The 16,149-nt window shown below is 45.6% G+C and overlaps 1 protein-coding gene across 1 annotated transcript in view; it reads right to left on the bottom strand.

Annotated features, from left to right (window-relative positions):
• Dmgdh (dimethylglycine dehydrogenase) overlaps positions 1–16,149 on the bottom strand; it is a 74,681-nt gene that overhangs the window by 28,009 nt on the left and 30,523 nt on the right. Inside the window, exons 10-14 of the mRNA XM_041663446.1 lie at positions 14,912–15,077; positions 14,185–14,315; positions 11,408–11,625; positions 9,508–9,665; positions 6,316–6,375 (exon numbers count right to left, since the gene is read on the bottom strand). Of these exons, the coding sequence (XP_041519380.1) occupies positions 6,316–6,375; positions 9,508–9,665; positions 11,408–11,625; positions 14,185–14,315; positions 14,912–15,077 (733 nt within the window). The remainder of the gene's footprint in view (positions 1–6,315; positions 6,376–9,507; positions 9,666–11,407; positions 11,626–14,184; positions 14,316–14,911; positions 15,078–16,149) is intronic.

Raw genomic sequence — 16,149 nt, forward strand, 5'->3', positions numbered from 1 at the left:
ACCACAGACTTGCAAGCTGCCTTTTGACACAGCAGGCTCCACAGCACCAACTCTGCCCAGCCTGTTGTTTTGCCTTCTAATCTTAAGACCACTCTTGGTATGAGGTTACAAGAACTAATGTCATCATCTTCATGCTTAAAAAAGAAAACAAAACGATACAAGATGGCTCACCGGTGGGACACTGCAGAGCAATCTGGATCCTCCTTTCAGAGTATTGGGGTGGTGAGTGGGACTGACAGGATGGCTCAGTAGGTACAGAGACTTGCTGCCAAGACTAACAATCTGAGTTAGGTCTCTAGACACACACGGTAGGAGGAGAATAGCAAAGCCTACACGTTGTTCTCTGAGTTCCACACGTGATGGGGCAAGTATGTTCCCCTCCCCCTTCACCAAATAAATACACTCCACAGAGACTTGAAAAGAATAACATTGGCTTGGGGCAGGTCAAGAGTTTTCAAATTAACTACATCAGAACCACTACATTCAAACAAATTATTGCAAGTCAACTATGGCCACATACACTTGTAGGACCAGCATACACAAGGAGAGGCATGGTTGCCACAAATTTTAGGCCAGCCTGGGCTACAATAACAGGACTCTTCGGAATGCAGGACGAGATTCTACATCACCCTAAATCTCTAGTTCTCTTCTTAACTCTTGCTCCCACTTCTCTCTCTCTCTCTCTCTCTCTCTCTCTCTCTCTCTCTCTCTCATATACATGTGTATGTGCTCAGGTTTGTATGTGTTCAGGTCCAGGTGAACATGTGTGCACATAGAGACCATAGGTTGATGTCCGGCATTTTTCTCCATCAGTTTGTGCTGGCTAGTTTTATGTCATCTTGACACAAGCTAGATCAGGGGTTCTCAACCTGTGGGTCGAGACCATCAGAAAACACCTACTTCTGATGGTCTTAGGAACTGAGGCATTGCTCAGTAGCAGCATTACAGTTATGAAGTCACAACGGAAATAAATATATGGTTGGGGGTTCCTAAGTATGTGTTTTCCAATGGTCGTGACCCACAGGTTGAGAACCACTGAGCTAGGGTTACCCAAAAGGAGAGAACCTTAGTTGAGAAAAAATGTTTCCGTAAGATCTGACTAGAAGGCATTTTCTTAATCAGTGTCTGATGGGAGAGGGGCCAGCCCATGGTGGATGGTGCTATGCCTGGGCTGGTGGTCCTGGGTTCTATAAGAAAGCAGGCTGGGCAAATCATGAGGAGCAAGCCAGTAAACAGCACTCCTCCATGGCCTCTGCATCCGCTCCTGCCTCCAGGTTCCTGCTTCAGTTCCTGTCCTGACTCCCTGCGATGACAAACAGTACTGTGGAAGTGTAAGCCAAATAAACCCTTCCCTCCCCAAGTTGCTTTGGTCATGGTGTTCCATCACAGCAATAATAATCCTAACCAAGACACTCCCATCTTATTTTATGAGACAAGGTATCTCGGTGAACCTGGATCCTTCTTTCTCCTCCCTTTCTGCCCAGTGCCAGGGTTACAGGTGCACACCGCCATGCCTGGCTCTTTCTTTACCTGGATGCTGGGGTTCCAAACACAAATTCTTCTGTTTGCACTGCAGGTACTTTTGGCCTGGTCCTATGCAGTTATGCAGCCCAGATTGGTCTTCAACTCATAGCAACCCTCCTGCCTCAGCTCTCTATTTTTTTATTTTGACTCTGGGTCTCACTACATTGCCTCAGTGGCATTGTGCTCATTCTGTAACTCAGGAAAGGCTTGAACTTGAGACCCTCTGGTCTCAAACCTGGAAGTAGTTGGGATTACAAGTGCCTGGGACATACCACCAGGCCTGGCTGAGATTTCATTTTAATTAAAGTAGGGTGGAGAATGGACCTTCATGGGGTGGGGGGATAAATGTTTAAGAAAAATCTGCTCTACCTAAGCACGTTCCTCTTGGTGCTTAACTCTCTCTGGCTCTAGAAATGAACAGAGGTTCAGTAATCGCAGGAGAGAAATTCTCTGAATGCCTGTGGCATCCAGAAGCAACTGCGTTCCCTTTGCTCATGATTAGAATAATACATTGCTCCATTTCCGATGCTAATCAAACGCCGCCGATTTTTCCCCCACATAAAATTCTTTTGGAATATTTCAAAATACCACGAAAAACAATGTTAAGACTTATTTTGCTAGAGGAGGTTTAATTAGATTTTAAAAACCAAATTTCTGATTGGGTTAACCTATTTTGCGGGTTTGAAATTCTTCTTTTGGGGTTCTACTGCTCACTTCCACAAGGTGGCAGTGCTGTGCACCGCGGCAAGCCCCTCCTCTTGCAGAAGTGCTTCCAGAATGGAGGCTAAGAACTCATCCTGCAGCCTTACTTCCCCGAAAATTCTGTTTCTTGGGTTCTGAGAGGCATCAGAAGTGTTTCTTTAGCCAGGGGTTTAGCAAGAAATTTAAGGGTATTCAGTAAATGTTGGCTAAATGGATGTGTGCATGTGTGTGTGTGCTCGTGTGAGTATGTGGGTATGTACACGTGAGTGTGCATGTGTATGCATGTGCACATGTGTAAATGTCTGTTTGATTGACCACCACAGTGAATGCTACAACTGACCACCACAGTGACCACAAAAGTGACTACTTCAGCCGACCAATCAATGACACCACATTGACCACATGATTGACTATCACAGTGGATGCTGCAACTCACCACCACGGAGACTGACCAATACTGTAAATGACCACAGAGTGACCACCATAGGGACTGCTATGCTGACCATTACAACGACCTTCTCAGTGAGTGAGTGTGTGTGTATGTGTGTGTGGTGTATGTGTGTGTGTGGTGTCTGAGCGGGAGGGGGAGTGGTATGTGTTGTGGTGTGTTTCTGTGTGTGTGTGGTGTGTGTCTGTGTGTGCATGTGGGGGGTGGGGGGGTGTCTGTTTGTGTAGTGTGTGTATCTGTGAGTCTGTGTATGAGTGGTATATGTGTGTATGTGTGTATGAGGTGTGGTATATATGCATGTGTGTGTGGTGATTGTATGATGTGTGTGTGTCTGTGTATGTGTGGTATGTGTGTCTGTGTGTGCATGTGGTGTGTGTGTGTGTTTTTCATAATCCAGTGCCAGGGAAGGAGCTGAGCTAGTAATGGAAGATTCTTATTTTCCATTTTCTCTCTCTCTACCTCCTCAGTGGTTTTGACAAGAACATGGTTCACTTAACAAGGCCTGATGACTGGTCCCCCTCCCCCACTTTGCTCCTTAAAATGGGCGTGCAGTCATGCTCACCCTGTGCTAAGAGGAAAAAGTTGTTATAACAAAAACATGACCGAGGACAGTTTCAGTTTATAAGAGAGTCTCTGTAAACCATAACATATGTCATAAGGAGGCGGGGACAAACTGGGCAGATTTTCAGGTCCCCTGATGCCATACGAAAGGGAAAGGCGAGGTGCTCCACACCCAGCTTCCTCTGGTGGCATCATCTCCCTGTGATTTGCTTCCACCCTCAGAGGCAGAGGAAGTGCCAGGTGTTCCCCACCGCCTACCCCTAGCTCAGACAGCCACCTGCCCATGCCATCCCACTGCGGCCACTGTCACGTGATAGATGTTAAAGATATAGCAGAGGATTCTATTTGCTTTGGAGGTAAAGAAAAGGAAGAACTTATTTCAATAAAATTATCAATTTTTTGTTTTGTTAGCTTTGTTTCCTTATCAAAAACAAACATTCCCCTGTATCCACGTTAGTCTCTGCCGGGCACTCCTTTCCAAAGCAATGTGGATTTAGGATTATTATCCTCTTAAGTGTTACAGAACACCATCTGAAGGGCTTCGGAGGGATCATCTCTCTGTACATTAAATGTCCGAAAAATGTTTTTGGTTCTTACGCCCAGGACTTGACCTATAAAGTTACAATATTTTATTTCCAGGAAGCTGTCTCTCATTGCAGACTGTGACAAAGCTGTGAGAACCCCAGGGAGGACCTCAGGACCCCAGCACTTGCCTGAGAGATTAGCCTGTATCTCTACCATGAGGTTGTAGGCAACCAACAGTCTGCATCCATCCCACGGTGGGAAAAACGCAGCTCAGTTAGAGCTGAGTCCTTGGGTTTCAGGAATGTTAATCCAACAGAATCATTAAGAACAAACTCTTGGGGGCTGGAGAGATGGCTCAGAGGTTGAGAGCACTGGCTGCTCTTCCGGAGATCCTGAGTTCAATTCCCAGCAACCACATGGTGGCTCACAACCATCTAGTGCCCCCTTCTGGCCTGCAAGTATACATGCAAGCAGAACACTGTATATGTAATAAATAAAGATTTATTTTAAACAAAGAACAAACTCTTTGACACCTGACTAAGAATCAACAATTCAGTATCAAAAAAAACCATATTATCGATCAAGATTAGTATCTATTAAACAATTTACTTTGGAGCTCAGCTTTGTGTGTTTGATCATATCATTTAAAAGAGCTGATAAATTCCTGTGTGCCCCTACTGATCATCAGAAAGAGCATCTAAAGCTTCCACTTCCAACATGAAGAAAGACATCATTCATCTAGGCCTTCTTCCCACAATACCATCCAAAACACGTAGGCTGAAGAACTGATTCTCACTCCACCCATCAGGGCCAGCAGCACGGAGCTGGGTACTTCAAGGAGCCGGGCATTTTTATCTTTCTTTCAAACAGCCAAACACAGACTTCTGTCATTGCAAGGAGCAATCTGCTGCTAGGAGCTGCCCTAGTTCCAAGCACCTGCTTTCCCTCGTCTAGAGACAGATGGAGCATCATAAAAATAAAAGCCAGGAAAATGCACAGAGACGATGGGTTCCTTTAAGAACTCTTCATGGAGTCCTTGCTCCCGGCGCTACAAACACACATGTTTCCTGTTGATACCTTAGCTGAGAATTTGGGAACTGATACAAAGCAAAAAAAAAAAAAAAAAAAAAAAAAAAAATCCCATAGCCTGGTGAATAGACAGACATTTGCATATTCCCACAGGAGGGAAAGCCAGCCCAGAGACTGAAACACGATAGTGTATTTGGGGAATCCTACAAATACCCTCCGAGCAGTTGTTGCTCCTAACCTTGAACACTGTCGATGGCTGCAAGTCCTTTCAGTTCTTTCGCTCCCCTCATTGACATAACCTCTTTTGCATGTGGAGGACTGGCCCCAATGAGTGGGACCCCAATAAATCAGCCTCCTATGATATGAATCTCCACCGTAATGATGTAGCATAGTGTTTCTCAGTTCCGAGGAACCCCTGTAGGGCTTATTAAACCACAGCTTTGTTGGCCTGGCTCCCAGATCTTCTGCTTTTACTAGGTGTAGGATTGGACCTGGCAACTAGCATTTCTAACATGCTCCCAGATGAGGCCGAGGCAGGCAGCCTGAGGACCACTGGGGTAGAGCGTCCCGTTAGCACACTGATGTCAATAATGATTCTCTGGGCCTGTGTTGGCTCCTCCCATTTCATACTGAGCATGACGGAAAGACATCCTTTGTTTATATTTAGATGTTATCATTAGACAGACTGCTTCTTAAGCACCTGCTTAATCCAACGTGGCAAGACCGCTAATTTACCCTTTGAACATCCAAGGAGAGTCAATGACCAGTCTGCTTGGTCTACTCGGTTAGCTGGCGTACAGCCTCACTAGACACCAGAAGTGTTGATACACACACAACATAAACAATTTCTGTAAAGATGTCTGTTGAAATCCAACTGATTATAATCATCTTATGATTTTTTTTTACTACCTTTCTTTGGTTTTTCAAGACAGGGTTTCTCTGTGTAGCTTTGGCTATCCTGGAACTCACTCTGTAGACCAGGGTGGCCTCGAACTCAGACATTGCTTGCCTTTGGCTCCCAGTTGCTAGGATTAAAGTTGCTCACCACCACCCAGTGATTTTTTACAACCTTTCATCTTGGGTTTTAATCTTAACCCTGGATTCTGCTATCTTAAATCTCTAAGTCAGCGGTTCTCAACCTTCCTGATACTGTGACCCTTTAATACAGTGGCTCATGCTGTAGTGACCCCCCAAACATAAAATTATCTCATTGCCACTTCGCAACTGTAATTTTGCTGTTGTTATAAATTGTAATGAACATATGCTATGCAGGGTATCTGATATGTGACCCCAAAGGGGTTGCAACCCACAGGCTGAGAACCACAGCTCTAAGCGCACTAACACAGAGCGTACTGGTCAAATTATGACAGATAGCGCATACGGAGAACTTAAGCAATGCTTAGTATTTATGTTTAACTGATTTTTTTCTATTCTCACACTTGGTTTAATTTTAAAGCATGTCTCCAGTACAAAACACTGCCATCATTTATGATTTATTTCATACACATTTGAGAATATAAACATACCTTATTCAGCTTGACAAAATAGTCCAGCCCAGCTTCCAAGGGGTTTGTATCACAGTTCATCTGCAAGGAAAACATGGTTTAAATCTCGGGTGAGCATGTTCACATCAGAACTGTGCTGCCTTGAAAGGGTTTGGCACTTCACCAAGATCTGCCTGCCTCTGCCTCCAGCGTGGAGGATCAAAGGGGTGTGTCATACTCCCCAGCATTTTGGGTAGGGGTGAGGGGTAGACAAATTCCCCGTTACCACAAAGAGAACAGTAAAATGGAGAAGCAAACCCACTGCCTCCATGAACAAACAGTGGCAAACATCGACTTCCACCCTGAACCGGTGATTCAAGCAGCAACACTTTTTTATGGTATTCTTTTCTCAGAGCAAAGATGCTTTATGATTTTTGAGTAAAGATTCTTAAAGAGACTAATTATGGACTAGTCTCCAGGACAGTATTTTTCATTCAAAATTCAAATGAAGTCTTTGACAAATGTCATTTAAATATAGCACACACAGAAACTGAAAGCTGGGATTTCTTTCCACTGCTCTTTTATATTAAAGATGTTAATTAATTAATTTTAATCATATGCACACATATGTGTCTGTGTCTGTGTGTGACTGGGTGCAGGCAAGTGTCCTTGGAGAACTGAGACATTGGGTTCCCAGTCCCAGGCCTGGAATAATGGGAGGTTGTGGGCTGCCCAAGAAGGATGCTGGGAGCTGGCCTTGAGTCCTCTGCAAGAGAGGTACAAGTTGTTACTGCTGTCGACCCCTGAGCCATCTCTCTGGCCTCTGTTCTTTTAATAACTATTTGAAGGCTAGCACATGGCATTCCACAAACAAGAATCTCCTGTGTATTGTGTGATAATTTTACATAATTATGTTTCCTAAAGCTCTGAAATAACTTTGCCTATCTTGTCATCAGCCATGGATAGGAGAGAAGAGAGAAAAGCTAATGGTGGAACACTGGCCTTTGCAGAGTTCAGAAAAGAAGGGGGGAAAGGGGGTTTGCATCTCAAGAGTGGTCAAATCATGATACACGGTAGGATGCATAGATTCAGAGGGAAGCCGATATTTAGTACTGAACTTGAATACAGTTACATGAGATTTTGTTTCTGTTTTGTCTTCAAGGGTTTTTTTTTTTTTGCCTTCTCAAAATTTTATAAGATTAAAATTTATATGATGAGAACTAAGGAAATATGAAAGTGGTTGAGATAAAAATCAGTGGAAACTGTTAAACGTATGGAAATGGGAACAAACAGAATACCACGCATTATTCAGTTAACCTTGTAGAAATCAGCCTGCTCTGTTGTTCTCTTATGGCAACGGAACTCCCTGCTCTAACCTCCCAAAGAGTCAACACAGTACTTACCAAACTACATAAACACAAGACTACTTTACAACACGTAAAATTGTTCTCATATTTCTTAAATCAGTTTGAATTACACTGAAATTATTGTTCAGTTTGCTCAAACTTGGAGAATTCTCTTCAGGAAAACAGAGCGGTTTCGTCGCTGTTTCAACACTAGAGGGCGCTCTGGCACTGTTGGGAAAAACGGTCCTAAATCAGAGCGCCATGAGAGAGAGCAGAAAAAAAAACACACAGAAACATCAACAACAGAATACAGCAATGCCTCACTCTCAGGGGAACGCCTCTCTGCACTTCTTTGGGGAGACCACGGAGACAAAACTGCCCTGTTTTTCTGAGGGCGCTGGCCTCATCTAAGTCCTGGCTGTAGACCGTGCCTTGAAACAGGCAGGAACTAGCTTCCTCCAAGCTCGCTTCTATGATAAGGCCCAAGACCTGAGCTTTCACGTTAAATTAGAAATTAATGGTATGGTGTGTTTATTCGGCTCTTTATAAACCATCTCTATGTCTGTGTTAATTCTTTAGGATAAATATTCTATTTTACTGAAGAGCAGAATATCCGAGAGACTCGGTCACCAACTGAGCTTGTAAGGACGCAGGCTGTAGAGGATAAAGCTAAACCCCAGAGTCCCCACTCTGAGGCTCATTGTTTCCACGGCCCCTAAAATCTCAGTGTTTTCCAAGAGGACAGTTCTCTGCAAATGTTAGGGGTTTGGTTCTCTCACAAGGACATAAAAACAGGTGACTAGGACCTGGATCAGGAATCTGGACTGCGTGACTCAAGGATTCCAGCGTGTTTGGATGCAAAATAAGAATCCTGGTAACAGTTCCTTCTTGGACAGCTGAGAAGGGTGATGGCTAAATGTCACTCGTGCGACAAGGGCTTTTGGGTGTGCCTGTAGTGTATCTTGATTACAATTGATGTGGGAAGCCCCCTCGTCATTGAGGACACCGCATTCCCTGCTCAGGGACCCTGGGCGGGTTAAAACGCAGAAAGCCAGCAGCCCAGCAGCAGTACACAGGCATTCATTGCGGTTATGGATGTGTTGTGACCAGCTCCCTCAGGCGACTGCCGCTGTGATGTCCCCACTATGAAGAACTGGAACTGAGGACTGAATTAACCCCTTCTCCCTGAATTTGCTTGTGTCGGGGCATTTTATTACAACAACACGGAAGAGACCGGGCAGCAGCTAGGTAGAACAAATGGACATAAATAAAAATGCTGTATAAATGGATAAGCATTCTACAAAGAGAAAGCCTTGGTTACCATTATTACTGGTGGGGAAAGACTAGACCAACACATACGGGACCCTTGTCCCCATCCAGCAGGGAAAAAAAAAAAAAGAACATTAGTTCAACCAAGGTTGTATTATGAGAAGAAAATGAGACACTACACAACAGAGGAGGAGAAATGAACGGAAATGCTCGAATCCTCTGGGGTGTGCCCGTTAGAAAATATCTGTGGTGCCCAGGGGTGTTGGCACACGCCTTTAATCCCAGCACTCGGGAGGCAAAGGCAGGCGGATCCCTGTGAGTTTGAGGCCAGCCTGGTCTACAAGAGCTAGTTCCAGGATAGCTAGGGCTACACAGAGAAACCCTGTCTAGAAAGGAAGGAAGGAAGAAAATGTTTGGAGGGGTTAAGGCAGAATAAACACGATTCCAGAACCCAGTCAATGTTTGATGCAAAATAGAGGAGGCCTCTTTCCCTAATCAAAGTCACCTAACAGTGTTTGATTTCTCTTACAGCCAGAATTGACAATACTGTTAGACTAGTGCCCCGACAAACATTAGATAAATAGACATAAGGTCTTAACGAGGGTGCTGGTATTCAAACCTCTGAGCCCCACGCTCGGAAGGCTTTCTCCAGTCTTAAGGCATTCAGGGCGTATGTTCCAAAGTTGTCAATGCCCTCCTGCTGGCCCGCGTTCATGATGAGCTCATACAGGGCTGCGGAGTCTTCTCTTCTGTGGTACAGCTCCCATCCCAGCTCACCTGAAATGCACGGGCAGAGTCCACTCAGCACTGAGAGCAGCGCTTGCAGGGCGAGCGCTCATGTGTGTTAGCCAACATGCTCAGGAGAAAGCCTGCTCGCATGATGCCGCCTTTGCCAGGCCATTTGTGTATAGTCCTGGCTCCTACACGGAGGGCGGGTACTGGAAGGACTCTAGTCAGGACTAACATCCCACCCTGGACCATGGCTTCATCCTGAGCCTCGGCTGTTTCCAGGACAAGGATAGCACATGTTTTCAAGGGTTTGACTGGATACAGGGAAGCCGTCTGTGATGCCTACGCTCAGAAAGCTGAGGAAGGAGGATTCTGAGTGCAGGGCTAACCTGGGCTACTGAAACACTATCCAAAATCAAAGCTAACTAAAAGCTTTAAAGAGGGCGAGGGGCCAGTTCAGACAGTAATGTACTTACTATGTACTTAGGCATGATCCCAGAAAAGCATGTCTTAAAAAGGTGCTGGGTGGGATGGGATGGGGGTCACACAAGGGTTCAGTGGGCAAAGGTGTCTGCTGCCAAGCCTGATGATCCGAGTTTGATTCCTATTGCTTTTTTTGCCAAGGTTGGGAAAGTTAGAAGGGAGGTCCAGGAGGCTGTGACGTTAACAGTGAGCACACTCTTGCTCCCCATCGTCACAGGTCGGTAGTGATGGGTTCCGCCAGGACGCCACCCGAGCAGGAGCATTATCGAGCTAAGTGAATGCCTGGGCACCCAGCGCTCCTTGGTAAGGGGACACAGGAGTGGGAGGGGGTAAGCCTGAGCATCATGGGGTAATCAAGAGCTTCCTGAACCAAAGGAGTGGGAGGGGGTAAGCCTGAGCATCATGGGGTAATCAAGAGCTTCCTGAACCAAATGCCTACTCTGTGCCAGGCTGGCCACAGGTCTCCCAGAAACCACACAACTGGGAGGATTGCCAAGGACCATGCTCTAGTGCAGTGGTTCTCAACCTGTGGGCCTCGACCCCTTTGGTGGTCAAACAACCCTTTCACAGGGGTTGCCTAAGGCCATCAGAAAAGACAGATATTTACATTATGATTCATAACAGTAGCAAAATTACAGTTATGAAGTCGCAACAAAAATAACTTTATGGTTGGGGAGGTCACCCCAACATGAGGAGCTGTATTAATGGGTCACAGCATTGGGGAGGTTGAGGACCAGGGGACTCGTGGAAAGCTTGCCACAGTCACATCAGGCTGGAAGCCACACCGTAAGCCTTCCCATATGGTCTCCTGACTGGAGTCCTATAGCTAGTCCAATGGCTGTCCTTTGCTCTTTGCTTGTCTATCCTCCCAAAGGGAAGCACCTAGAAATGGGTGGGGGCACTAGAGAGTAGGGTGGCTGGACAGACTTCTTGTGTTAGAGTTGGACAGAAGAGATCTTTCTTCAAAATCAGAGAAAGTGTGTGTGTGTGGGGGGGGGGGTAATGCGTGAGTGTTTGTGTGTGAGTATGTGTGACTGAGCATGTGAGTGTAAGAGCATGGGAAGGTGAGCGTGAGTGTGTGTGTGCAGGTGAGTGTGTGCATTGAAGGGTGTGACTGTGGGGGTGTGTGTGAACACGTGTGTGTGTCAACATGCATTGTGAGGGTGTGGCTGTGTGTGTGGGGATGTGTGAGCGTGTGTGCGAGCACGCATTGTGAGGGTGCAACTGTGTGAGTGTGCCTGTGTGTGTGTGTGTGTCCCCCGTTTCTGGCAGCCTTTCCTTACTTTAGGTTGTTTCCCAGTTCTTACCCGTATAGGAGATCCTGATAGCAGTGACAGGAATGTCAGACATCTTTAAAGACTTGGTTTGGAGAAACTTGAAAGCATCATGGCTGAGATCTTCTGAGGTCAGCTTCTGAAGGACTCGCCTTGCATATGGCCCTGCCACTCCCAGGACCCCAAGCTCGTCAGTTATGTTTTGAATTTCAACATTATATCCACCTCTGACAGCTGCCTCTTCAATCCATCTGCATTGGGATCATAAACACTGCATAAGCGTCACTTGAATAATGCATGCCTCTAACATATCACGTCTCTGAAGACTTGCTGCAAGTCAAGAACTATCAGAAAGTCCCTAGAGGGTCATGGCATGAAGCCATCTCGCTTTGAAAGTTGCCAAAACCGAGGCCCTGAGAGGTAAAGAGATTCTCTCTAAATTGCTCACTTAAGACTTGGGAGGGAATTTTCCAGGTAACAAGAATCATCCAGTTTAAATGAGCTTTGCCACGGTTATAAATAGTGATGGTTCTGTTGCATTTAAACTAATGGTTCCATCTTCAAAAATTAATTTAAACCGAGTGTGCTTCAATGCCTGCACCCAAGATGCATGCTTGTGCTGCTAGCTATTAATAATGCGCCTGCCACCAGACACATAATTGCTCTGACAATCACAAAGAAAGAAGAAAACGCCAGTCTCAATTTCTAAGTCTTGATGAGGTTTTGGAAGGCAGTTCTCTGGCCCGTCTATAATTTATTGAGCCGTCCCCAGAGCCCTGGGAGTCTATCACAGTGTTCGTCTAGACTCGGGGAGGCTTCGGTGAGTAAGGTGACCTCCACGCCCCTCACACCTGATCAGCAGACTTTCGTCATTCTGCAACTAACGGAGACTTTGAGTCAGACCTCGATTTGGCAATAACGTCCCACGTACTTTGGGGATGTTGAACCGAAGACGGAAACTTTACAGGCAATCTAGTTGTGAGGCCATGTGCACTGGGTCCCACAGAGAGAGCCATGACTAAGGGACAGCTGGCTGAAGAGAGCCTGGTGTGGCACCTTAATCAGTCCTGCAGACTTGGGCAGGTGACTTTAACCCACACCTGTTTCCCCACCTGAAAAAGAGGATAATGCTTCCTTTGCAAGAACTTTTTATTGGGCACATGCATGTGTGTGATGTATGTGTATGCATACGTTTTATGTTGCATTGTGTGGACATGCATGTGTATGCATGTGTTGAGGCCAAAGGTTGACAGTGAGTAACTTCCTTGATGGCACTCCATCTTATATTTTGAGGTGGAACCTCTCACCTGAACCCTAGTTGACTGCTCAGACAGTCAAGCTAGCCAGCTTGCTCTGCAAATGTCCTGTCTCTGCCTCCTAAGTGCTGGGATTGCCTGCAAGCTACCGTGCCTATCTGCAGTTATATGGTTGCTGGGGGTCTAAACTCCAGCTCTTGCTTGGGAAGGAGGCACTCTACCTATGGAGCCATCTCCCCAGCACCTACAAAATTTTAAGAGAATTACTTGAGGTCTGAAAGGCGTGGTGGCCCATTGATGACGTTTAGTACATTAGAGTCAGTATTGTCAGAACCAGGAAACTCAGTGGGCAGGCAAACTTGTGGAGTGGGCGGGGACTTTGCTTCAACTACTCCTACAGAACACGTGAGGTTTGTTCACATTGATGAGGCTTAAGAATTAAAGTTGGGGGCTGGGAGATGACTGTGAGTAAGAGAGCAGAGGCTCTTGAAGAGAACTCGGGTATGATTGGTGAACAGCCACCCGTAACTCCAGACCCAGGGGCTCTGATGCCCTGTTCTGGCCTCTTCAGGCATCTCCCTGCACACACACACATGCACACACACATTCACATGCACACACACTCACACACATACTCGCACACGCATGTACACACCTAGTCACATGCATACACATACACACACTCACACACATACACACATGCGTGCACACACACACAACATACTCACATACACATACACACATGTACACACACACATACTCACACACACATTCACACAGACACTTAAACACACTTTAAGAAAAAACTAAAGTTGTTCTTTAAGTACTGTGTCATGATTATCTTTTTAAATTTTATTTATGTGGGGGTGTATTTTTGCCTACATGTATGTTTGTACATCATGTATGTGCTTGGTACTCCTAGAGGCCAGAAAAGGACATAAGATCTCCTGGAACTGAAGTTAAAATGGTGATGAGCCACCAGGTGGGTGCTGGGAATCAAACCTTGGTTCTCTGGAAGAGATGCCAGTCCTGCTGATGGCTAACCCACATCTTCAGCCACCATAAAGAGCATCTTTAACTGTCAGCTTGATGCAACCTAGAGTCAACTGGGCAGAGTCTCAGTGGGGAATGCTGGCCTGTGGGTGTGTCTGTGGGCATTGTCTTAACTAAGTTAAGTGATGTAGAAAGAGTCATCCCGTGATGGCAGCACCATTACCCAGGCAGGGGTCCTAAACTGTCTGAGAGTGGGAAAATGGAGCTGAGCGCCAGCAAGCGGCCACGCATGCATTCCCTTCTCCCTGCTCGTGATTGCAGATGCAACAGTGCTAGCTGTCTGAAGCTCCTGCTCCTGCCCTGACTTCCCCACAGGGATGGGCTGTAACCTGAATTGTAAACTGACCTAACTCAACGCCTTTCTTCTCTAAATTGCTTTTGGTCGAGGTGTTCCATTACAGCGACAGAAAGGAAACTCGAATGCACTGGCATCAGCAAAGCTCTTGCGAGACTGAGTCAGTGTGTCACCTGCTCAAAATTATTTTCCTGGTGTGTACTTACCTAAGATCGTGAAGCTCCGACCCAGAACCGGTAACCAACAGGAACTCGCCCGGGGACTGGTGCGAGACGGTAAGCTCAGCATACACCCGGCCTTTGGGTGTCAGCATGTGACTTATGTTTGTAAAGCCCACCTGCGCCAAAGGATTGAAAATCATGTTAGGGTAAAATAAACAGCTTAGCACACATGTAGAATGTGAGGACCGTGAGAAACCGCCTGCCACCTCTTACCATCTGTGTCAAGTGCACGAACCAAACCAAAGGTTCATTTACATTTTCCATTTAAACAACCAGACAAAGATTATTTGTTCGAAAAATTGCACGTCGGGGCTGGGAAGATGGCCCTGGGGAAGGGCAGTTTCAGCCAAAGCTGACACCCTAAATCCAGTCCCTGGACCCCACAGGTGAAGAGACACCTGTAAGTTGTCCTCTGACCGCTACATGTGTGACCCACATAGATAAATAAGCACAGTAATTTAAAAAGCCTCCACATCCATTTAACTGCAGTCAACTTTTAGGCTCTCATTGGCACGTTAAATAAAGCCATTAGTTTCCTAAACTACAATTTACTCAGCAGAAATCGCCGTTGAGAATCAGCTTGTGTACTCTTGGTCAGCTGAAGCACTCTAGCCTTCAACTCAGAATAAGTGAAATCGAAGAAGGGTGGGTTGGGGTTTTTGTTTGTTTTTTTGGAAGGACCAGGTCAGAATCCTGGACCTTGTCTATTTACCTGAGGAATGACATTTGCAAAGAGATGGTCCAGAAGTCGGGTGGAATCTTGGCCTTTGATGTTGAACTTGCCAAACGGAGACAGGTCAATTACACCAACTCTTTGCATAACCTGTTTGTACTCAGAACCCACTGGCTCAAACCAGTTTGTGCGGCGGAAACTTGGCCTGGAATGTGATATTTACTGTTCAAGACAATTGTCATCTATTATCCAAGAATTTTAGAATAAGAATACTTCAGTCGTGCCCCCCCCCCATCTAGAAAAGTCTACGGGGCTGGAAGAGGTGCACCCTCCAATCTGTTGTGTAAATTATATACACATGTTGGAATCCGACCTTTTATAGTTCACTTATCTATGTGTTCCCACTCATTTTATAGCGTGAAAAATAGGACAGAACTCTCGAGTGCTCTGGTCTGAAGGGCAGCGAATAAGGCAACAGTCCAAGGGTTTTGAACCCTGCTTGCATGCTAGAATCATCTGGGGAGCATTTTTCAAATACCAATTGTTAAGCCTCATTAAATCAGAATGCAGTGTGTGTGTATACCCATGTGTGTTTGAATGTTGGACACATGTCTGTGCATGTGTGTATGTCTCTATATGTGCATGTATATATGTCCATGTATGTGCATGTATATATATATATGTCTCTGTGTGTACATGTGTGTATGTCTCTGTGTGTGCACGTGTATATGTCTCTGTGTGCACGTGTGTATATCTCTGTGTGCATGTGTATATGTGCCTATGTTTGCACGTATATATATGTCCCTGTGTGTGCGCATGTGTGCATATGCCAAGTGTATATTCCTGTACATGCTCACATGCAGCTGTTTAGCCAGCACTATCTTCAGAACCATGAATGCAAGTCACTTTCTCTTGTTAAAAGGGACTGGGCATCGTGAAGGGTTGCAGGGAGTGTCCATGAGTGAGTTAAGCAATGGTCTAGCCTAGCACCTTCACTTTCCAGAGAAAAGGCACAGAGTGACTTCTAGGTCTTTTGCAGCAGCTAATGGCAGAGCTGGGTCTAAAGCAAAGATCTCTGGATTCATTCCAGAAGGTCCTTTCCACTTAAGCCAACTTCCAACATGCTGTTTTTCACTTCAGAGCACTGTGCTAAATCTGCAGGATTTTCCAGTAGCTTAACTATTAAAATTTAAAAAAAAAAGGAAGCCAGATCTAAATCTCACAAAATGAAACAAAGCTAGTATTTATCTGAGTCATTCCTGGAAAACCAAGCCAAG

Source organism: Microtus oregoni, unplaced genomic scaffold (assembly GCF_018167655.1).
Source record: "Microtus oregoni isolate MIOR12 unplaced genomic scaffold, Mior012 000014F_ref0000157, whole genome shotgun sequence".
Classification (NCBI taxonomy): domain Eukaryota; kingdom Metazoa; phylum Chordata; class Mammalia; order Rodentia; family Cricetidae; genus Microtus; species Microtus oregoni.